The 26,023-nt window shown below is 29.3% G+C and overlaps 1 protein-coding gene and 1 long non-coding RNA gene across 3 annotated transcripts; both read left to right on the top strand.

Annotated features, from left to right (window-relative positions):
- LOC147807775 (uncharacterized) lies at positions 1-5,303 on the top strand. The gene is made up of 3 exons (XR_015434573.1): positions 1-569; positions 3,426-3,575; positions 5,090-5,303. It is a non-coding gene; the product is annotated as an uncharacterized LOC147807775 (long non-coding RNA).
- A 2,752-nt stretch (positions 5,304-8,055) lies between these two features.
- On the top strand, positions 8,056-17,963 carry LOC107437674 (uncharacterized). Of its 2 annotated transcripts, XM_016049756.4 has the most exons (4): positions 8,147-8,288; positions 15,518-15,756; positions 16,968-17,065; positions 17,658-17,963. In XM_016049756.4, exons 2-4 carry the CDS (start codon positions 15,519-15,521, stop codon positions 17,943-17,945), a joined length of 624 nt encoding a protein of 207 aa, XP_015905242.1. In that variant the 5' UTR covers positions 8,147-8,288; position 15,518; the 3' UTR covers positions 17,946-17,963. The 2 variants fall into 2 exon arrangements, with proteins under 2 accessions (XP_087021766.1, XP_015905242.1); XM_087165640.1 differs by lacking the exons at positions 15,518-15,756; positions 16,968-17,065; positions 17,658-17,963 and adding an exon at positions 11,837-13,037 and having other exon boundaries at positions 8,056-8,288.
- Positions 17,964-26,023: the final 8,060 nt, after the last annotated feature.

Below are 26,023 nucleotides of genomic sequence, written 5' to 3'. Positions count from 1 at the left end.
GCTTTAGTTTACATCGACCGACATTGTCAATATTGGCGAAAATCGAAATTGTGTGTACGATATTGTACGATTCCCGTCGATTTCACTATAAAAATATGTTTGTACAACTTATCATTTAAAACTTTATTGTGTCCTTAAATCAAAATTAATCATTTAAAAGACAAAAAATGACGTCAAATTGTTATAATTCCGAAAAATAAGTTTAAAATATAAATTTAGAGATATCCGAACAACCCCGGACAATATTTGATATCAATATTGCAATCGTGTTTTTGTCACGACATCGATTTTTTCTCTAAATACTGAAATCTACGATCTATACCACTCGGAACCGTAACCATAACCCGTTAAGATGCTGTTTATCATTTACCGCTACCACCTGCGATCTATTTATCTTTTGTCTACTTATATTTAAATCTAATTTCGTCTCATAAAATTTATACCTTAGCTCATAATGTAAATGGAATGAAAATTATTCCGATTTAGCGAGCCCGAAAACTCAAACCAGCTGAAGATGAAGGGGAATTAATGCACCTTGTTGAAATGAACGAATTCTCTGATCTTGGCAGGTATGTGCTGTTTTTAATATATATAATTAAATTATATATATTGCCAGAATTACATTGATTTCCACCTTTATCTTGTCCAGGCTGCTTAACTATTTAATTATATCACGTTATTCAATTCTCATATTCACAAACAGTGGCGTAATTTTATAGTATGTTGGGAGATGTTAAGCCTTCTGACATGCTTATGTTTATATTTTTCACACCTGCCAAATTGTACGTTTGATGAAAAATATTTTTTAATACTTGAACTAATTAAAAGTTTAAGAGCTAAGTGAGCTAACAAATGGATCATATTTGCATATTTTTTAATTATTAATTTGTCATGGTAGATTGAAATGTTTTTTTTCTTTTTCGAAATTTTAAATTGAAGATTTAGTATGTCTACTAGATTGATTTAATATGTATACTGAAGATTTAATAAGATATCTAATGTTGCTGCTAGTAAGAAGTTTTTTTCTCAACCGTACAAGTTTGCAGTATATATATATTATATATATATATATATATATATATATATATGTGTGTGTGTTTAATTATTATTTAATATTATGCTTACTGTATCTAATTAATATATAATGTTTAAATTACAAAAAAAAAGAATTGAATCATGAAAATTTTATATGTCTACATCTTATTTACCGAACCGAGTAGCTCATTAATCAAGTAATTCATAATTTCAGAAGGGGTTTTAACTTACATAAACTGAAGTTTGTTAACTATTAAATTATATCACATTATTCAATTCTGATATTCCCAAAGATCTTGTTTACTTTTATTGGTTCTGTGCACTATAACAATTTATCTGCTTTTCTCGGACTAAAAAAGACGAACTTGTTCAACGTTCCTCCCATATGCTCCTGCCAAAGAATAGGGTATCTCTCCTGATACTATTCTTTGGGTACATATATGTATTTATTAGGGTACATATAGGGTATCAGTACACCTAGAAAGTCATGGATTTCTATATTGAACAAAATTTGTCATGATCTAACTATTATTTTTTTAAAAATTGCAGATTTAGGTAACTGAAAAATCTTAATTTTAAAAATGGAATCCCCCTAATTTCATAGCGTTCTGAATATCTGAATTTGTAACAAAATATCCAATCTTAATCATATTTTATTAAAATATAAAATGTTTCAATTGTGTTCTTTAAAATAATTAAGGAAAGAACATCCTTTCTAGAGCGAATAATCTTTTAAACTTCAGTGATTTCAGAATCTTATTAATTATTTTATTTGTTTAATTTTTTTTTTATTATAATGAATTTAAAATTCTTGTTTAGGCTTTTTATGTTACACTTACTTTTAAGAAGAAAAAAAGCTATATAAAAGTTATTTACTTTTGTATTTTTATTCAGCTATTTAAATGCTTTAACTCTTTCTTTACTCAATTTTTTAAGTTTAATATCAATAAATGAGAAGATTTAGAGCCTCGTAGCAGATTTGCAGAGACACAGCAACATTTTCACTGAACATTACAAAGTTCTTGTAGAAAGATTTTTCTTTTGAAAAAAAAAAAAAAATTACCTTTATTTATTTTTTGACAGAAATTTACCAGTTATATTTGAATCATGCATTTGAATAATAACTTTTTGGCGTGTTCAATATACGCCAATAGTAGCATAAATTGATGGGTTTTTTTCTGTTGTATTTTCGTCAGTTATTGATGTTGATTTTCAAGTGGATTTTAAATATCCCGATAAGCAACCTGAAAAATTCGAATCTTGTATTTGGGTATTTACTTTTTAGGTCAATAATTCTGTCGAATTTTATCAGTTATTGCTATTGATTTCTCCATAGTTTTTAAATCTGATATTTATTATACGATATTTTTATACAACAGCCTAATCAAGAAACGAAACACTCATTTGAGGTGACCAATTCGTGTGAATTTGTTGTCAATCTTTTTTTTTCGCCGAGTACTACTGCGGATTTAATAATTTGCAATTTTTTTTTACTGGGATGACAAAAGGCGAAGGAAATAATTTCTATATCCCCCTGCCTCCCAACAAAATGCGAAAATGTTGCATGTAATGTTATAATAAAAATTATACGCTCAATTTAAAAAAAGTTATACATAGTTTTTTTTTTTTTAAACACAGTGCTTTTGTTATTTTAAATTAGTAACATAACTGTTTATTATTGTGAAAAGTATCTTGCAGAAAGATATTAGTGCTAGAGAGTTTTGTCGCAGATAGCTCGAAAAAGTTCTGCTTCAAGGATTCAGAGTATAACAGCTTTGGTTATACCTATCATTTCAATTAATGTTTTTATAATGCTTTTTTGAATTTATTGTAGTGTTTTTGTCGGATAAAATAGTAACTTCGGTAACTCATGACAACTTTTTGGAGTTATTGATGGAAAGTCAGGGTTTTAAAATCTAAAATGTCGCAGATACCATGTACATATCAAAATGAAAAGCAATCCATAGCTGAATATGTCCCAACTTTGCAACATATTTTAACTTATGTGATTCTTAAGTCAAATATGACTGTGATAAGTGTTTTAATGGTATGGGTATTTCTCCGCACACTATTTATACATAGAATTCTTGATAATTGGATTCGTTAACATACAATCTGATATTGCAATGTTCAATATATTTATGCACAGGCCATTGCTTTGGAAGCTTCTCATATACCAAGTAAAGAACTAATGCAATAACTCTTTGAGAATAAAGTGACTGAAATAAGAAATAATATATTATAAAAATGAAAAATGTAGATAATTCCTTTCTTCAGCAATCCTATGCCCGTTTTACTTGTGTGGTCTTAATTGATGATAAAATATGAGGTACATTTTGTAATGGTTATTAAAACATTATATTTTTATATATATCTTTTTTTTCTTTCAGATATGTTATTTTGAAACCATCTGTAAAGAAGGCTATTTATGTTCTTTTACTTCAGCACCATCTTGGAATTGGCGATGATGTATTGTAGATTAAAATGAAAAAGGAAACAGTGTTTTGAAAGCCTCTCAGCTGTTACAAACGCCATCTTAGGTAATTTTATAGACTTAGAATTTTAAAATTTGTAATTAGACTTTACTTTTTCGTGAGTCATTATCTTGCACTAAAATGGATCAGTTATTCCTTAAATTAACTACCCTGGTCCTTCCTGTTTTATTTTGCTTAGTTTGTATTCTGAACTCTAATACATTTACAGCATTGTATGTTTCAAAGTTCAAAAGTTAGCCGCTCTTAAGGTTTTGTAATGTTTTTCATGGCATCTTTTCTCAACCATGGCATCTTCTTCTAGTTATCAGGGTTTGTTGATTTAGATCAGCTTGATTTATTACATGATATAAATCAAATGATTTTTTTTTAGAAAAAAGGCATTGATTTTGAAAGTTAAAATACAGTGTTTTTAAATTATTGATGCTTTTATTATTTTTTTTCTAGTTTTAAAACTTATTTTAAATAAATTGCTGCATTAATTAATTTTAGTTATTCAAATTGCTTTCTTTCTTGGTGTGTGTTAAATTCCAACACATTTGAAATTGCATTTTTAAAAATTTTTTTTGATTCTTGAGATTGATTGATGGCATTAAATGTACAAATTAAAGTACACATTTAATGCTGTCTTAATATAGACTTCCATAGCTGTAGAGAGTAATTAATAAACATGAATTTTTTCAAAAAAAATGCAAATAATGTTAATTAAAATTCTACCTTTTGATTAAAAAAGCATGGAATTAAAATCTACATTATATTTTATTAGTGGAAAATGTTTATTTCTAAAGCTATAGTAGAAAGATGGGTTATATTAGAAAGAAATTACCCTAATATGTCAAAAATAGAAGGAAAGAAAAGGGGGCTGATGAATTCAGATGTTTTTTTCCTGATATAGTGTCATTCTTCCCTTTCAAAGTCTATTTGAAGCAGCAGAGTTATTAACTGGTAATTTTTTCTCATAATATGTTTATAGTATCTTTGACATAATCAGATTTTCTATAAAGAAATTTTGTGAAAAAAAATTCCAATAAGTACATAGATTTTTAAAAATTTTTTTTTAGCTTAGCTTATCTATTTTGATATAAGATTAAAAATTTATTACCACTTAGCAGTACCTTTACAAAATACTTCACTATATCTAAATCAGCACTGTGGTAACCTCATGTTAGATGTGGAATTTGTATTGACTAGCCGGGTTCTAATCTCAGCCGATACTGGGATTGGAACCCGGATCACCTCATTGAAAGGTGACCAAATATTTTTTAAAAATTATTCAAGGAAAAACTTTTTTCCGTCTATCATATTATAAAATATAAATATAATATTTTCCATTTGTTATTAACTTACTCGTCAAGGGCCCCCATATAAAAATAGGCCCGGTGCTCCTGGAAACATAAAAACTGCTCTGATTCTATACAAAAGAATTGTCAACCTAGGGCTGTTAGTAGTACTTGCATTGTGCTCATGTCTACTTTAGTTCATGTAATTTTTCAATATAACTATTTGTCTTTTAATTTAAAAGTATTAAAATTAACCACAGTTTATGTCTTATTTTTTTTCAGCTGCTACCTTCAGACTGTTCAAAGAGACTAGCTGCTACCTTCAGACTGTTTAAAGAAACTAGCTGACTAGAAAAAGCTGAAAAATTTGGTGAAGTTCTTGCCACCGCCAATGGCCGGGAAGGCAGGAAGACTAAGTTTGCGCCTCAACTGCCACAGTTTTGTTTTAGAAACAATTGATTGTATTAAAGAATACAATAAATTATAGAAATTAGTATATTATTCTTTACTGTATAATAAAAATTATATTTCATTTACACATTTGACAACCGTTCAAGCCCTAAAAAATATTTTGGCAACACTTTAATGGATAAAGGCTATAAGTAAATTAGATCGCAGCTTATTGTACCATGCTTGCCCTTTTTTAAGTCAGAAATCTGAGGAAGTGACTCCTGTTATTTTATTATGACAATATCAGTGTAAATATTGCTTTTTTTTTTTTTTAATCAGTTTTTTTAAAATCGAACCTGATGCTGTGAAGATAAGGAGTTTTGTTTTCCATAGATACTATTTTAGTAAAATACAGATTATATAATACTAAAACGTCACAACAAAAAAGTTAATCGTTTTAAATTAAACATATTGTAATTTTAATCTACATAGTAAAATATAGATGCTTTAAAAATTATTGCACAAATCACTTAAAATATTAAAATAATTTCACAATATAAATGGCTGCTTGTACCCTGAAAAAGCGAAGAAATATCTTAACAAAACTATTTACTTTCTAGCTTATTTTCTAGAATAATAGTAAAATATACCTGCCTACCCAAACTTATTAAATATTAATAATCAAAAAATTCTACAAGCTTTGGTAATAACAAATAATTTAATTTTAAACAAGCTAGAACGGTTTTGTTCGGTTTTTCCAGGGTACAAACAGGCATGAATATTTCAAAAACTAATTTTTATTTTCTCAAATAACGTAATTTTGGCGATTGTCTGCATTCCACAGCATTCGTTTTTTGAATATCTTGTTGACGATGTCGGTTGACATAGTACAACGTTTGTAAATGCAGAGAGATGTCGATCGATGTTCCCCAACGTTTCTACAATACCGTACAATATTGGTTTGCAATATTGAATATACGACATAAAAGGGGTCCATTTTTATATAGTACAATATTTCGCTACGATATTGTACAATGTTCAAAGCTACGTTTTTACGATATCGTTTTTGTGAATTGTGCTACTTGGGTTTAGCATACTTCAAATCTAGAAACTCAGTCTGCTAAGAGGAAGTTAGCTTATCCACAACTTCAAAAGAGAAAGGATCGAAAATCCAATCCGGAATTTCCAATTTCATCAAATCTTGATTCCATATCAGTTTTTAACTGGTCAAGGTGATCAGTAAAAATTAAGATTTTATTTTCGAGAATCTCGATATCTGCCATTGAACACTTTCTAAGAGTTGGAAATTTGCATTAACTCTTTGCGACCAATGTTTGACTAGTAGATATCAAACTTGGCGATGAAGATATGATTTCTTTAGCCTTGATTAAGTTCACTTTATTTCCTTGAAGTTTTACGTTTATTTCGTACATTTTTTCCAAATATCCGTGAGGTACACAGTTTCTAACTTGCGTTGCTTCAAAATCTCGCTTAAAACAGGATCAGTGGTGTCGAGAAACTCAGTAACCGAGTGAAACGATTCGAAAAAACGACGCAAGCAGTTTCCTTTTGAAAGCAATCTCACATCTGTATGTAGGAGCAAGCGTTCGAAATCTTCATCATTTTCACGGCAAAGTTCTCGGAACAAACGGTCATTGAGAGAATAAGCTTTGATTTTATTGATGCCAGAAATGACGAATTGTAAAGTGTCATGCAGGGCAACACTCAACTTTTTTGCAGAAAAATGTTGACAATGAATGACACAATGAATGGTGATGACCACCAGTACTTCTTTTTTATGGTGCGCTAGAAGCCCAGTATGACGACCAGACATGGCAGGAGCACCATCTGTCACACAAGCACTTACATTTGCAAGGGGAATTTCTTTTTCCACAAAATAGTCTTTGACCAATTTAAAAACCTACGAACAATTTTTATCAGTGATCAAAGCTCTTGTAAACAACATTTCCTCGTTCATCCAATCTCCTTACTCTCATATATGAATCTCACGTAAGCTAATACAATAGCACAGTTGAGTCATCAATCTGCAACGCAAATTTACCTTCTCTCATAAATTTGATGAGTTTTGATTCAACGTCTGCGGCCATCTCATCAATAAGCCTGGAAACAGTATTATTGCTCAGAGGTTTTATCTTATTGCTCGATCGCTCACCCAACATGATTTCAACAATTTTTTTAGTAGCAGGTAAAATAAGAGTTTACCAATTGTGTGAGGTTTAGAGTTATATAAAGGTTTCGTCTATCAATCCGTTTCTCCTATTACATGCCTTTTTAAATCGGAGGGATGGGAATGAGACGAGAGAGGTACATTTGAGGAGAAGAAGGTATATAAAAGACCATGACTTTCAACAAAAGAGAATTCTTAAAGGTCAAATTTCAGCCAGCGATACCAAAACGTATGACGAAAACGATCCTGAACTTGAAATATTTTAATTTTTAACTATCGTAATTCTTTATCTACACCAGAACCATAAGCTTCATATATGTTTTCAATTTCGATCTTAAATAGCTTTTGTCATTAATATTACATATTAGCAATTTTTATCTTTTGAATACTCGTCGCCCCCTTATCACCCCCCTAAGGATTATCGCCCCCATGAGGAGCTCTATCGCCCCCCTTGGGGCGATCGCCCCCAGGTTGGGAACCACTGAACTAGACTATCCCCTAAAATTCTATTTTCCTTTTATTTTATTTTCGATCAACACTCCCCGCTGCTTTTTACCCCCTTATTTTACATCGATTGGAGGTGCGTGCCTTATTGCATAGGTACTCCGTTGCTCATATGCTACACCTCTCGCCCTTGACTTCGGTGATCTGCTGGGAACCGTGTCTTAACGATCAGTCCACTGCGGGACACTAGTGCTACCTACTTCTTGTTCGAAAACAATTTTTGAGATATTTTTTTAAAATTTTGAGTTGGTTTGTAAGGCAAGCAGAAATAAGTAGCTATAAATGGTACGTTTACTAGATTGCCAATTTTTCAAAACAAACAAACGAGCGTAGTGGAAATTTGTACAAGAGTATTTTGTTCTATAAGCAATAAAGTACTGCAAAAAAAGTTTGCATTGTGTAAGTATGATATAAAGTAGACACTTTATTAAATCCTATTATTTTAAGATTAGGCTATATTGAAGAAAACTATAATTTGGTATAAACTGAATGAAATGGAAGAGATCCTGAATGAACACAGCTCATTCAAAAATTAGACATAAATGGGTTAAAACTATAGATATTTTATTTTTTATGATATTTAACGTGATAAATGAAACATCTAATGGGGAGCTATTTTGGACACATTAACAATTTTGTCAAAATACCATATTATATGTAATTTTTAACTCATGAAGTATTTTTTTAACAATAATTTTGATGTTTATCTTCATTCTGGCTTATATCTAGAATTACAAAGTTGTTTTGTTTTCCCATAATAAACTTTTTTAAAAAAGGTTGAGGGACGTGGCTAGTGTGTGCGAACTTGATAACTTGTATTTGTGTTATCTAACTCTGAAAGATTTATCTATAACTAAAAATGCAATTAATTTCAATCTAAGCCTTATTGGAATATTAACATTGTTATATTTTAATTAAAGTACAATTATAATGGAGTATTTTACAATATTGAGAGACAGTTTAAATACATTTGAAAACTATTATTCAACTTGATTTAACTAAAAACAAAAACTCAATTTTTAGTTGAACCAATTTTAATGGGTTTATCTAAGCCCTAGCTTTAAATTGATGATGAAATGGCCCAAATGGACAGCATGGAGTGCATGGTGAAGCAATATTTTTCTTATTTGAGCAATGTAAACAAATCACGAAAGTGAAAACGGGATTGTTTGTGGTTATTCTGTTTTAGCTTAATGTATGACAAAAAATACATATATATGAAAACTTTGTTTTCTTTATTAATTCATCTACATTGAATTATATTCTTTTAACAAACCTGATAAAAAAAAACTTATTTAAATTTTCTGAAAACCTTTAAAAAAAGTGACTTCAGACTTAAACCACTACTTGTATATGAATAATTCATTTTACAAAATCATTCTAATTTAGAAAATAAATAACATAAAATGTATTATATTTGTAACAAATTAATCTTTTATCTTTTAATAAAATATTATAATCGTATATAAAATAATTTAATAAAATATTATAATCGTATATAAAATAATTTAATAAAATATTATAATCGTTAATAAAATATCTGCACTAATCCGTATTTTGTGTGTCTACTTTTGTCCCACAAAGACAACTGTTTGTTTGAGCCTACTGCTGATTAATTGAAACTATGCAGAGCAAAAGTTAATATCAAAATTAGTAATAAAAAAAATGTATTATTATAACATATTATGACTACTTGTTGAAACTTTAAAAAGAAAAAAAGATATAGTAATAAAAGAGTAAAGAGAAAATTACTTTTGCAACTTAAAAACCTACTGTTACAAATTTCTACACAGTATTCACAGTGTTTTTATACAACTACTCATAATAGTGTTAATCAATGATGCCCATCACTCACAGAAGAAATTTGACTGAAAAATAATAAGTTTAAGAAAGCTAGAAAATAAAATTTTCTAGCTGTCCATTCGAGGCCCATGTCCAAACTACACCCTGTCCCGTATTATTCATATCAATAAAAAGTTTTGTATTATAAGCAGAGTTGGCAAGTTTTTGACACATGACGATTTTTACCATGGTTTTTACCATCATGTCAAAAACCCATAGTTTTGGTAAAACTTTATTTTTATTTGAGTTTAACTGCTTATAATTTAAAATTAATTCATTTTTGGGCAATAAAATTAGAAAAAAAGTTGTTTATAAATATTTAAGAACTGATTCTTGCATTTTTCCCAACATGAATATATCAAAACATAATATTTGAAGTAAAATATTAGGATACTGAAAAAAATTTTTAACATTTCCAAGCATCATTTTGTTTGGCATATTACATTACTGAAGAATGTCAAGATTGATTACTTTCATTCTTAAAATCTTGCTATGAGAAACACATGTACACATAAAAAGAAAGCCTCATAAAATAAACTTTTCTTATCAATTTTACTTTCAATATTTTACATAGAAATGAGACATGAAAAAACCTGGGAAATCCTTTTAAAGTTTCAATATTTCTGTATGAATGTATATCCTTCTATAAGAATACACGTATATAGTTGCAAAATCAATAGCAATCATTTACAACATTCATTTATAAAGGCAATTATGTGAAAATAGTATATTGCCCGCTATATGCCATAAATTAAAGAAAACAGTTGGTTTTTGACAGTTTTTACCAGTAAAAACACGGTTTTTACCACTGTCATGTCAAAAACCAGTTTTTGATGTCAAAAACCCAACCCTGATTATAAGCTTTCTAAAATTAATCATTTTAAACTTAAATAAATTTTGGTATTTCATAAAGATATTTCTGGAAAAATTTCTTTAGTTTAGGTGAATTTAAGTTTTAAAAAAATTATAACACTATGTATAATTTCAATAGTTTTCAGGTTCGATTGCTTTGATTTTTCTTCTTAATAAACAACTAATTAACTATTGACAAAGTATGCAAAATTTTATTGTGCTTTAAATGTATATAATTTCATAAAACCTAAAATGAAAAACATAATCATTGAATTTTCAATAAAATTCAGATCAATTTTGCATGGTGTTGATTAATTCTATGTCATTGCTTATTTACTTTTTCATTTTTTCATGGAAGGAACAGATATTTAGTTAGTCTTCATAAACATTTATTTTGTGTGGGACCAAAATTGTGGGTATGTTATATAAGTTGGTAACTACTGTAATAATTAATAACTAGGCACATACTCTGTTTTTAATGACGTGTTGTCTATAATCAAATGAGTGATGCTATGCAAATTTTTATTCTACAATTTTAAAGATAACCGAGAGAAACATGGAAACTTACATTGTAACTTTCAAAAATACTCAGTAATCCTCGCCTCAAAAAGTGAGTAATCAAAGGCGTGATTTTAATTTTTTGTCTCGTAATATATATGGTCAATTTCACAGTATTGTGCATGTTGTGGACATGACATTAACGAAGTTTGAATACTCATAATTAGGGCTGGGATAGCCTGGTTTGTAGGGCACTGGGCTCATGTCTAATAGGTTGTGGGTTCGATCCCTGCCGGCCAAAGACTCCCCATGTAGTAAATGGTGACTGATGCTCATTAAATCTGTCAAGTCTCAGTCCTCCATGTTCCTATAACAAATCATACGTCTGGGGGTACTGATCCAGGAATTTCCTTGTCTTCTGGATTGGTTAAAAATTATAAGGCTACAGAGTTGAATATTAATAGTCGTAAACCCAAAATTGGGTCTGCTGCTTAACTGAATATATGTTGATTTAACCAAACCGCTATTTGTTGCATTTCACTATTTAAAATAATTTTATTACCAAAATGAGAATTCAGCGTTGAACCATGAGGTAGCTAGTTCTTGAGGATAATCTTATAATAATGTTCACGAAACCATGTTTGGATGATTTTTACAGTTTTATCAGTGTTTAAATGTATCCAAAACTTTCCTTGTTCTAAAAGTTTTCCAACCCTCAATTTAATTTTGATTCCTTTTTCGAATTTTTATTTTAGAATATCATTAAAGGCTATTGGGTGCAGTAGAATGGTTAATGAATGAACTGCGAATGGGTTTTGCCTGAGGATCACATCAACTTAAAAAAACAACTAAATAAGGAAACAAATCTGCTGTTCCTACTTAGCAAGGCAATTTTCCATCTTTGCCTTAATTCAAGAACGTAATTTTTCATTGTATTTCATTCTATGGATATGTGAGAAAATAAAGTTACATATATATGTAATTAGTTATGGATTCTGATGCTTTAACACTAGACATTTGATAATAGTAACCTGAAACTGACTGATCAACTGCATTCCTTATCATACTATCTAAGAGTACCTGCCTTTTTTTTTAAAAAAAAAAGGGGGGTTATATTCATTTTAATAAAAAGTAATATTTGAGCGATATATATAACATGGGTTTTGCTAAAAAAAGTCGTTGTGTAAAGCCATATTCTTGTACTGTATGCAATATGTGTTTTTCTAAAACAAGTGCTTTAATTAGACATAGTCTTGTTCATTCGGGTGAAAAACCTTATTCTTGCAATATGTGTAATAAGCGTTTTACTCAAAAAAGTAATTTAAAAAATCATCACCTACTTCATTCTGGCGAAAAGCCTTATTCTTGTAGCACGTGCAATATGTGTTTTACTCGAAAAAATCAATTGAATACACATAATATTGTTCATACTGGTGAAAAGCCTTACTCCTGTAGTGTATGTAATATGTGTTTTTCTGAAAAAAGTGTTTTAAATAGACATAAACTTGTTCATACTGGTGAAAAACCTTTTTCTTGTAATCTCTGCAATATGTGTTTTTCTCAAAAAGGTCATTTAAATCGACATATTCTTGCTCATACTGGTGAAAAACCTTATTCTTGTAATGTGTGTAATAAACGTTTTTCTCAAAAAACTTACTTAAATAAACATAGTTTAGTTCATTCAGGTGTAAGACCATACTCTTGTAGTATATGTAATATGGGTTTTTATCAAAAAAGTGATCTAAATAGACACAGTTTTGTTCATACTGGTGAGAAGCCTTATTCTTGTACTGTATGTAATAGGTCTTTTTCTCAAAAGAATCGTTTAAATATGCATAATCGTATTCATGATGACAAAGAAGCGATTTAAATAGTCAAAATTTTGTTCATATTAGTGGAAAACTTTATTCTTGTAATGTATGTGAAATAAAAAAAAAATCATAATCATTGTTAAAAGTTGTGAATTTTTAATCTTTATTTTAGTGAAAAGTCTTGTTCATTTAATATGTATGACCAGGGTTGGGTTTTTGACGTCAAAAAGTGGTTTTTGACATGACAATGGTATAATACTGGTTTAAACCGTCAAAAATGTCAAAAACTAAAGTTTGCCAAAAAAAAATATAAACTTCAAAACTACCAACAGTTGCCATGCATTATATTGAAATTTAATTATACTATAGGTAATCAACAGGTTTTAAAATATTTTTTTAATTAAATTTAAGGTAAAATAACAGATTTAAAATCTCAGTAATTTATATTCAAATGCATGTGCAGAAAAATTTTGCACAAAATTTTTTTAAATATTTATATTTTGAAAAAAAAAAATTTTTTTTTTTGATACTTAAGAAAATTAAAAGTTTATTACTATGCATTTTTGACATATAAGGAACATATAACTAATATTTATAAGGAACTTACAAGTTATGTTGTATAAATACAAACTTGATACAAGTGTATGAAAAAATTTTTTAATGTTATACCGAATATCTTTATTATCCAGTATGTTAATTTGAATTTAAAAGTAGTTATATTTGTGAATAATGATAAATATAATTCATATTGTTTATTATATTTATTTATAATTATTACACTTATCATTTTAAAACAATTTTTACCTCTTAATTTTTTCCCCCACTTGTATTAAGATTACAAATAATGCATATCTTGAAAGCAAGAAGTAATTATTCAACAGCTGTATATTTAGATATTCAACAAAACTATGTATATTGTATTCAGCAAAATGAAATTCACAAGTATTTGGATAAACTAAATTTTCAGCATAGTAAATGAATAGGCTGAATATACTGTAAATCGACACTAACTACTCTGTGTATTTAACAGAAAGCACTTAAATTTGTATTGTCTTATGTTAAAAAGATTATTAAGAAGGTTTAAAAGAATATTAAAAAGATTTTTCTTTAAAAGATGTCTAATATGCAAAACTGCTAATGTTTATCTTTAAAAATGTCTAATTTTAAGAATAATCTATACTATACACTAAATTTGGTTATAAATAAATTTCTTAATAATATCACTGCAGATTTTCAATAACACATGAAAATGAATACATGATATTACAAAAGATGTGAGCTTTCAAAAGTACAAGATTTTGGTTACTATTCAAAATATAAGTGTTTCTTCAAAATTTTAAATTTATTTTTTCTAGAACATATTTAGAAACACTATCCTTTATAAAAAATATATAAATTTTATGTATTAATTAAATTTCACATATGAATATAGGTTTTTGACATTTTCGACATTTTTGACAGTGAGGTTTTTGACGTGACGGTTTAAACCACGGTTTAAACTGTCAAAAACTGTCACATGTCAAAAACCTGCCAACCCTGTGTATGACATATCTTATTTGTGAGAAAGTCGTGTAAATGCACAAAGTCTGTTTCATACTGGTAAAAATCTGTAGTAATATGCAATGGACATTTTTCTGGAACTAGTCCTTTAATTAGACCTTATTTTGTTCATTTGGATGAAAAACCTTACTCTTGTAACGTTCACAAGGTGAGTTTTATTCAACTAAGTGAGTTTTATTCAATTCAAAGACACAGCTTTGTTCATTCCGGTAAAAAGCCTTATTCTTGTAGTATTTGCAGCAAAAGTTTTTCTCAAAAAGGTCATTTAAATAAACATAATCTTGTCTCCATTCTGGTGCATGGCCATGTTCATGTAGTATGGGTTTTTGTCAAAAATGTGATTTAAATAGGCATTATCATGTTCATACTGGTGAAAAGCCTTATTCTTTTACAATATGTAACAAGTGTTTTTTTCGAAAAAATCATCTAAATACACATAATCGTACTCATATTGGTGAAAAGTCTTATTTTATATCATTTTTAAAGCTTAAAATGTATATTTTAATGTTATGCAGCTTGATTTTTATTAACTTTTAATCGATACCCTCCATTTTTAACTACGAACTCATGTTTAATTTTTTTCAAGAACTATGTAAAATAAAGGCCTTATTTAAATAGTTCGTTTTAATATTTGATAAAATTTTTCAGCATTTAGCCTATTTTGATTATTTTTTGCATTATTATACTATATTTATGTTCAGAAAAAATAATTATTTAAAAAAATAATTTTGTTGCATTGTAATTTTGTTGTAGAAAAAATATGATAGTTGAGCATGTTTTACTTTCCATCCAAGTTTTTTCTCCCTCAAAAACCAATCAGCGTCTTATGTTTCATGACGTCAACAAGGGGGCATATATAATTGCATATATAATTGTTTCTCGTCAGTTTTCATATATTCTGATAAATTTTAATCTCTCCCGATCGGTTTCGTCAGTTTTAATCCCGTGGAATATAATTTTGTGATTGTTGCCTTCATGTAAGTATGAACTTTTAAAAATCTAATTTTTTCAGAAATATTTTAATTTATAAATTAAATTATTGAAAGTACTTTCTTATTTTTATAGAATGGAGTGGAATAAAAATGCCATATACAAACTCATTGCTGAGTATAAGGAGAGACCGGAATTGTGGGATAGTAATATCCCATCATATTCCGATAGATATATAAGAGAGAAATCTCTAAATGACATTGCTAAGATCTTTGACACAGATGTTGAAATTGTGAAAAAAAAGATTAACAATCTGAGGACACAGTTTCTAGACAACCAAAAAAAAGTGATCAAGTCGAGGACAAGTGGAGCTGGTAAAATAAATATCACTTTCTTTCTTCCTTTTTTAAAGAATTTTTAAAAATTTTAATGAAACATTCATGAAGCTAGCGGATTAAACTAAATATTTATCACTATAAGCGTTTTATTTCAATCTACTTCAATTTAAATATAAAGCTTTAAAAGAAACGTTAATAGGTTGTTCTTTTTCTCAAAAATTTTTATTTCAATCTGTTAACATGGGATTTAAATGATTTATTTTTATTTTTAGAGTTACTATTTGCATAAAAAATTCTAGCACTTAACCAAATAATTTTATATATTATTAATATAATATACATTATTACCTAACTTTCAGTTAGTATTATTAAAATATTTTATTTTTGATGTTTTAGCATTATAAATAAAGTAAACAAAATATGTAATTTCAAAGCAAACGATTATTTTCTTTTGCTTTCTTTAAACAGAAATGTATTGAATACCTTTATATTTCTGCCCGAGTTCCCTACAATTAAAATACATAATTTAAGCTTTTTTTTGATAAAACTAAAGAAATTTTGATGAATTATTTCCCTATCACAATTTATTATTTCCCAGGATAATACGAAACTGTACTGTTTTTCACGTACAAGTTATTGTCAATATTCTAATTAAAAAATATTTGTCATGATTTTTTCCAAGTACAATTTGCTGTTTCTGCATCTTTGATTGAACTAAATATGTAAATTCAAAACAATTACTTATTACTTTTATTTATATACTTTCATCAATATATATTTGCCTCAGTTTCTGTTCATTTTATAAAACTAAAATAATTAATTTAGATTTCATTTAAAAAAGAAATGTTAAACTATTTTCTTGGTACAATTTTTTAATATTTCAGCCTCATAAATTTCATCTTGAATTACTGACATTATTTGATATTGTTTTTGCCTATTTTTTGAAGTAAGGGCATAAGTTAATACAAAGCAAATAATTATTACTCTCTAACTAAATATATGTTAAATGTATAAAATGAAAATTATTTATTTGAATTTTTACTTAAAATTAAAGAAATGTTGGTGGAATTAGAACAGTTATGAAGTAATATAATTGTAAACAAATCTTCATTTCCGTAAAATAATTATTGCCATTTACTATTATTCTCAGCTGAAGTTTTAGTTTTTAACAGCTTGATTAACTAAGAGTTTCTGAAGTCACATATAATTTTAAATACGGATAAGATGATTATTATATTTTATTGCAGGTATCGGCGATGTCTTTGAACCTAAGTGGGTGTATTACAAAGAGATGATGTTTTTAAGACCAAGTACCATTCCTTGTGACAGTAGGAATAATTTAAAGGTTCGTATAAAAATAAGATTTTATCTTTAAAATTATGCAATATGTTATTGTTTGAAACCCAATAAAATATTTGATTTACATCTAGTTTAAAGCTATGAAATTAATGCATCTTTTTTTACTTAATTACAGCATAACTGTTTAATTAAATAAAAAAATTACTAAAATATCCTTATTAGTCCTATAATTTCTCACTATTGATTTTTTAATTTAAACTGTAAAGTCATCCATGAGGAAAGCAGGTTGTTTTGTTATGATGTTCGGGTGAGAATGTTATTAATCCTATTGATTTCAAATTTATAGAAATTTTGTTGGGAATCTCTTATAATGATTTTTATTCACGAAACCACATGATACCTTCTAACATTGTATTGCAAAATTTGGAGATACTTTCATCTGAAAAAACGCATTTCAGTTTCAATTGATGAAGCCTATATAAGTCAAAAGTTATTAAATTTAAGTGAGAAAATTTACTTCTAAGTTAAATTATTGCCAAATTATTGTTCCTTTAAACCTAAAAACACGATAAGCAATTTCCGTAGAAGCACATTGATAAATTATTTTAAAAGTCGCATGAAGCTTTATTTCCTTACAGCAAAAGCAGAAGGAAATGGAGAAAACCTTCGAAGATTACTCCACGGATGAAGATCCCTATTTGAACACTCTTAACTCTACGAGCACCACACCAATCCATCAAAGAAAAAGAAAATGTACTCAGGAGAGTGATTTAATGGCTGCAGCCATTAACAGCGTCGCCAGAAAGGATGATTTGGATTGTTTCGGCTCATACATCGCAGCGGAGTTGAGAACTTTGTCGCCAAGGAGCCGGACAGTTGCCAAATCACGTATATTTAATACACTTATGGAATTAAAAAAAGATTAAATAATTTATTTAAATTCAGTTTTTTTCCATCATTTTTACCAGAAATCATACAATATCAACATTTCTTATCGCACCGGTTGTTTGATATCATTAATTTTCAGAAAAATAATGTATTGCAGACAACAAATACCTTAATTAATGATTAATACGAAAAAACTATATTAAAAAAAATCAAACATCTAAGTAATTGCAAATCAGGGTAAAAGAAATGAAAAACATATAAAGGCAAACACTTTAAAAAAGACTGTTGCTACATTTGCAATTAAACAAAAGATCATAGTGTGCTCAACTGTTGAAAGCAAAATTTAACAAAACAAAAGAGGCAAAGAACAAAATTAAAGCTGGATAGGATACAAAACTTAACAATTTAACGTACAGAATTAACAACTTAAAAAAATTTTTAACATACTTCATTAAGAATTTTTTTTAGAATGCTTAAGTATTACTTTTTATTTCATAATGCTAGCAATTAATTTAAAAAAGAATTAATTGAGAATTATTTTTAGAATCTTTATACCTAACTGTTTAAAAAAAAAAAAATTATTTTTGAAACTTGAACATAGCTATGCTGGCATTAGAGAATTGGCGATCGCAACACTCGAATACGCCATCTGGGGAGAGACCGGTTTCATGCCTTTAGCCCTTATCCCTTCCCTCCTCTTTTCAGCTATATAGGAATGTACTACGATATTTTCCCTTTTCTTAATATTTTTCCTTTTTATTTAATAAAAATATTTTTTAAAATTAGCGTGATACTTTTCTTTAGAACTATGTTTAATGTAGTTTGCAGTTCAATATAGTTTTCCAACTTAAAAGATTTTAATCTATATGAAAATCAAGCGAGAAACTAACGTACTTCCTTCCTCTATGACTTTCCTCACGCTAATGGGGAAAGCATGTGAAGTGTTGCCACAGGTAAAGAGCTCTGCTCTACGCCACCTGCAGCCCATTTCGATCGCCATTGTACCTAATTCGTATCGTTACTAACGTTTTAAATAATTGAAATTTATCTAGAATTAGGTTAAAAATAAATTGAAATCAAAATATTAAGTACAGAATCGATTAATTAAATTGAATTTAACTGACATAAAATTAGAATAAAAAATAAATAAGATTTTAAACCATGGCATTTTGCCAACACCGTTGAAGTAAGTACAAAGTTCATCCCTAACTTCTCGAGCATTAAGAGTTGAAAGGGAAGAACTTTGCCTTGCGACACCTCTAATTCCAGCATAGCTATTTTCAGACCAGCAGGGAGCCCGATTAATTGCTCCTTCCTGAATGTTCTCCCGATTAAAAAAGTTAGGAGGACAGTACCTGCTGACAGAAGATTCAACTTTTTTAATATCTAGAGGGTTGACTCTTTGAAGGACTTCGAATCTGGCATATAAGATTGGCGATCGAAATGGGCCGCAGGTGGCGTAGAACAGAACTCTCTACCTATGGCAACACTTCCCATGCTTTCTCCAATAGCGTGTGGAAAGTCATAGAGGAAGGAAGTACGTCAGTTTCTCTCTTGAATTTCATATAGATTAAAATCTTTTAAGTTGGAAAACTATATGGAACTGAAAAGTACATTAAGCATAGTTCTACAGAAAAGTATCGCGGAAATTTAAAAAAATATTTTTATTAAATAAAAAGGGAAATATTAAGAAAAGGGAAAATATCGTAGCACATTCCTATACAACTGAAAAAAGGAGGAGAGGGAAGGGAGAAGGGCTAAAGGCATGAAACCGGTCTCTCCCCAGATGGCGTATTCGAGTGTTGCGATCGCCAATGCCAAATGCATTTTCGACATTCTAGCCCTGCTCAAGCGGTAATTAAATATCCCCTTTGTTCGTGTTAAATTCCGCTTTGGGTAAGGCTTCATCAAGTACGATTTAGGTGGAAAAACATCATCTGCGACCATCAAAAATGGGATTTCGCTATCATTAAATTGATTCAATAGCCTAGTAGAGCCTGGCACACCAAGTGCCCTGTTTTCAATAGCACTAAATAGGGTTGACTTAGAAAATATCGCGCTATCTGACAACCTGCCATTTGTGCCCACATCAATATACAAAAAATTACAGCTGGCATCAACTAGGGCAAACAGCACAATGCTGTTTGACAGCTAATTAAAAAGCTGGGAGCCATATTTCCGCTTATGGCGCACCAGAACATGCTTCCCTTCTAGGGAGCCAATGCAATTAGGAAAGTTAAATTTTTCCTCGAATTCCTTCGCAATGGCAATCCATTCTTCAGTTGATGGAACCTAAAATATGAAAGCTTTATATAAGTTATACTATAAGACAAAGTAAATAAATATATTGTTAAGTTTTATCAGTAATTTTGGAGGATCCGAGATCTCTCAAAATAACATTGCAAGCTTTCTTGATCTAAATTAACACATTTTTAGAAATAATGCTAAAATTTTCATGCAGAACATATCACAAATGAGGAACTTGTATTATATGGTAATAAATCTATTAATATTATTTATATTTAAATCTTAATATAAATAAAATGATGAAAATCAATGGCGAAATATATTAATTGAAAAACATGCAGATATATTGATAATCATGCAGGTATACTGAAAACTGATGTAATTAGTTATGTTAAAATTTAAGTGAGAGCAAAAACAGTTCTATTACATTAAACATACCCGTATTTATTCTACCACTTTTTTTTTAATCTCATTAATTCCCCAAAAAATATCACTTATCTGGTTCTTCCAAGTTCTTTAATTGTGTCGGTATATGATTTTTAGTTTGATTTCGTAGTGTTTCTCAATACTGATTCTTTGATTATTTTATTTATTTTTAAATGATCCGGTGAAAAGAAAGGGTATACAACTAGTATTCTATTAAAAATATAGCACATTAAAAAAAATGAACAAACAAATAAAAATATAGAGAAATATGATAATAAACTATTGAAAAAACACTCAACACCATGGCTCAAATAGAACGTGCCAAAAAGTTACTCAAATTTTAATTTCTCGATTAGCCGAAAATCGAGTAAATTTCATTTCACAAATGAACTATTTTCAGATTTGCAGAATTCTACAAATTAGCTGAAAAATCCTGGTATATACTTTATATTTTTCTCCTAAGGACAGAGTATTATCTTTCTGTCAGTTACTGTTGTACAGAGTAATCGACAATAGAATTGCACAGCTATTTGTGTCTATCTGGGAAACATTCCCAAGCAAGGTCCGGCGATATGCCATTACACTAATTATTTTTTAAAATAAAATAACAAAAGTTTCCTCTCAATTGAATATAATCCTTTAATGCTGCATAAATTGCCTCACATGTCTCAGGAATAAAATTAGACAATGTCGATTTATCGATTCAAAACAGAAACATCAAGGAGGAATAGGAGTCTGCTGTGAAAAAATAAATAAACAGTATCTGTAGTATGAAAAGAACATATAAATAGAATAGAGTAATTCTTTTACAAACTAGACAATTGAGTGCTCTTTTTTTTCATAAGCAGAATTTTTTTTATAAATATCAAGATTACACTATATTCTAAGAAATTAAATCACACTTAACATAAATCTTTCCTTATTTCATTAAATAGAAATCCTGCATGCACAGTCAAGTAAACTTTAATAAAAAATGATATTCTCAGACATTATATCATTTGCCTTTCATAAATCTCAGGTTAAACAGCACATCAATTAAAAAAAGTAAGCTAAATCAATGCATGGTTCATTTACTAACTGGAAAATTAAGAAAAATTAAGTGATTTTTCTTTTCATTAACAGAATCTTGTTTCAAACATCGAGATAGTTATTAAGAACTAGAAAATGGAATTTCATAATAAATATAGACATTTACTTAATAAAAATCCAGAAAGAATAATCAAACAGAAGGATCTCCATTAATTATCTAGAGCAAATCATGATACTGAAAACTTCATGTTTTTAAGCTTATAAAATTTTTTTAAAAAAAAATTAGATTTCCCCCTGTGTTGTTTAGTTGATCTTCTGACATTTAGTTTTTTAAATCTTGTTCTTCATTGATTTTTTTTTAAATCTATTCATTAGTACTTCTTTTTGTTTGGCAGTTTTTGGGACACAGCCTGGAAATTGCCAAAACATGGCGATTATTTTAGCGTAGATAAATATTCTCTATCAAGCAAATATTCTCTATCGCTCAAAGCTTTAAAATAGTTGAATATACACTATTCTTAAGTTCAACAGAATTCATAATAATTTTTATTGGATTAATCAAGTTCGTGCATAACTTACTTATTAATAAAAAAATTCTGTCGATACTTGCCTGATGCTAAATATCTTAGCGTCACAGCTAATCTCTCAGCAGCAGGAATGTTGCCTTTCATGATAGTATTCTGTTTAGAGTGTAGCGTATCTGCCACTACAAAATTACAACTACAATTCACTAGTATATAAGACATGTTAACTTGACTCTATGTCGGGGTACCTTTTCATAGATGACGGTTGACATGGTCTCTAACTCCACCCCCCCCCCATATTGGTGACCTTCGGAAGTGATGTGAACACGCCTATCTTATCAGCAACGCCCACTTCGATATGAACACGCCTATCTTGACAGTAACGCCCACTTCGATCTGGAAACACATACTTTGGATGATCCGCATTGAACAGTTGACTTGCTACTTGTGACTGCGACATTATCCACCTCCTCCCGCTGTTGCTACTCAGTCTCATCTCGATCGCTCATCACGTCGGCTTGCATACACTCGACAGCTAACGGCAACACAGCAGCGACTGCGACCATGAAGTTAATACACCTCTCACATTCAGCACTAAAAAAATACGGTGATCTTAATACATCTCTCCCGGCTTCTCACGAAAAACAGCAATGAATCAACTAGTGGTATTCGTTCATCAAATTCTATCGCAGATATAATTCTAGTGGGGGAGTACTGTAGCGTATCTGCCACTACAAAATTACAACTACAATTCACTAGTACATAAGACATGTTAACTTGACTCTATGTCGGGGTACCTTTTCATAGATGACGGTTGACATGGTCTAATACTCCTCTCCCCACAAGAGATCATGGGGGAAAATAATGAGAAAATTGAAAATATCGTAGTACATTCCTATACAACTGAAAAGAGGAGGAGAGGGAAGGGAGAAGGACCAAAGGCATGAAATCGGTCTCTCCCCAAATGGTGTATTCGAGCGTTGCGATCGCCAATTGTTCTCTACTGAAGGATTTTCTACGTCTGATTTAGAACTTCAAGACTAAAAAAAATCTTGAAATTTTTTTTATTTCAATATGAGGAATTTTAGGATCGTTTTCTTCTTAAATAAACTACACAAATATGAAAAGCTTTGACTGGAGAGAGACAAATTCGAAATCCGCTTTTGGTAGGCTGATTGGAATGGTTTGGCTGCAAAAACAACATTTTTCCTTGGTTTCTTCCTCCTCATCCCACCACGGAACCAACATTTCTAATTTTTAGTGTCCAAATGAAAACCTGATTGACCTGTTTTTCGCTGGTACATATTTTTCACCAATCAGTTTCTTATTTGCAGTCAATTTTTTCGCAAGCGAAGAAATCTCGGTCAGTGACAATGCTCTTTAGTAACTAGACAAAAATTCGAAATTACGTTTTTAAAAGACCTTTCACTCACACTGGATGCGTTTATGGATGGTGTTTTCCACACTAGAGAACGCTGCAAGCTCGGTGCCGCCTAAATTTCCGGGTTACTGTTTCCGTTGTATTTTAAAGCCATTTGGCATCATTGTGTTTTGAGATTCTTGCAAACATTGTAATTGATTACTTATTACTTTGTGTTTACAATGCTAACAATACTTGTGTTCACAATGCTAAAAGTGTTAACACTAAATTAAGATGGCGCACAACTTGCAACAAGAGCAAACAGTAATAAACTTATGGAAAGAGGCCAAATCAAGATTGCCAAAGAAGCGCGTTAATCAAAATCTAGCAACCATGTCGCCTTTTTTAACAATATATCTCTAAAAGAAAAAAAATTATCTATATATCTCTAAATAACTGAAACAAATTTTCCCTTTAAACTCACCAGAATTACATAATAACATTAATATCTTCTGAAATACGGCAGATTTGAGTTCAGAAATTATCTAATTTATTTCTTTTATTGAAAACAAAATTATCCGTTTGAAAATATCGCCTCGCAGAATAACATGTAGTAAGCAGCTGCAAACTCTCTAACCGGTTTCTAGAGCAGGCATACAGCTCGAGATTGTTAGGCTGAATTGTCAGAACGAGGTTTAACTTTAAACCTGGTCTAAACCGCAGAGTTAAACCAAGCCGCATTGCACGAACGAAGTTTAAGGAAAAACGCGGTTCTGAAGATCTAGTTCAGCCTTGTCTAAGTTAAACCTGGTCTGAGATAGGTTTAAACCAGGCAGACGAGTTTTAAACCTCGATCTTCTGCTTAAAATCGGAGAACGTCAATTTCGCTTTCGTAGATATTTAGTTCTGTATTGTTTTATCAGTTTTAAAATATAAATACGTGCATATTATTGAGAAACCATAATATAATTTAGTGTTAATATTGTATACTTTTTTCTGTATCTTTTCAAGTGTTTATAAAATCTTATGAAATAATGCCTATTTTTATTTTCTGAATTGATAGTAGTGAGATTCAGTAATTTTTGTTTTCTTGAAAATAAACATTGAGATAATTTAATATCTCACTTGCTGAATGGGGCTTTCTTTTTGAGTGATTTTGTATATTATATTCAACCACTCAGAAGATAGACCTTATCGGAATAATAAAACGTGAGGGATACGAAATTACAAATTTAAGGATTAAAAAGAGTGAGATTACTTTTTTTAAATTAAAAATCATGAACGTTTGAATAGACCAATTACTGATCTTAAAATAGTGCTATTGTTAATAAAAAGTATTGGATTCTTTACATGTTGACAATAATTATTACTATTTACTTTATTTGATAGTTTCAAACATTGATTAGATTTTTTTAAAGAGGGGAGTTTCATTTATTTTTAAAATTTCTTATCTCTTAACATATGTTTTTTAGTAGCAATCAACAGATTTTCAAAGCACATACATTAATTTATCTTTTTTGATTTGTTTGCTACATTTTTCTAAAGTATTAAAAAAAAAACATCACTTAGTAAAATGTTCTAAAACAGAGTATAACAACATAATAAAAGTTACTGTGCATGTTGAAATTCTCCTTTTTATAAATTTTAACTACATGAATGCTAGTAGCTGGAAGTTGAAAAAAATTGTGTTTTTAAAACTTAATTTAGAAGAAAAAAAATTCACAGCCACTTTTCACTTTATTTTGTTACTATTGATGAAGTTTTAGTGTGAATTGGTGAGAATATTTTTTATTTCAACTAAATTATAAAAAAAATATAAGCGAAAATTAATTTGTTAAAGACAACATATCTGTTTTTGTAGCACTAAGTGCAGAGATGTTTACTTGAATGGACTAACTTAGTAGAATTTTCTTAAATTTTTATTTGCATGTCTCTAGCACAGCTCAAATAGACTAGATGAAAAAGAATTTTTCATTACTGTGATATGAGAGAGCAATAATTTTTCTTTGAACTGCTTTATGAGCTATGTATCACAATTAATTTTTTTATAATTAATTGACTGAAAGTCATTTAAGATGCTGAAAACTGGTTCGTCTTGGCACTATCAACTAAGTTTGACAAATAGGTTGCATTTAAATATTTTTTCTGTGTATATTGCCAATAACCAAATAACCAGGAGATAAACTTTTAATGCTATGGAAACGAGTGATTCTTGCCCTGTAAGAGTGGCAGAAACAGTTGTCTCTTAAGGGAAAATAGACTATTAAATGAACTAACACAATTCAGGGATATTTCTGTAACATGATCTATCGGGCCAACTAAAATGAGTAATGTGCCAAATGAATTTTAAAATTGCTATTTTTCTAGACTTTTGCAACTGAGCATGTGAACACCACAACATGATTCTTTGAAGAGAGCTTGTTTTAACTAAGTATAATTTTATTGACTCCTTAATAAATGAAGACGTACTCATGTTTTTATTATTTTACATTTTTGAGATATATTTATAGAAAAAATATGAGAAACAAAC

The sequence above is a fragment of the Parasteatoda tepidariorum genome, chromosome 6 (assembly GCF_982258835.1).
Source record: "Parasteatoda tepidariorum strain Cologne lab strain chromosome 6, Ptep-v5.0, whole genome shotgun sequence".
Taxonomy (NCBI): domain Eukaryota; kingdom Metazoa; phylum Arthropoda; class Arachnida; order Araneae; family Theridiidae; genus Parasteatoda; species Parasteatoda tepidariorum.
This window is presented reverse-complemented; position numbering and strand designations above follow the sequence as displayed.

Coding starts and splice junctions, on each gene's coding strand:
- LOC107437674 (XM_087165640.1), top strand. CDS start 12,238: ATGGGTTTTGCTAAAAAAAGTCGTTGTGTAAAGCCATATTCTTGTACT.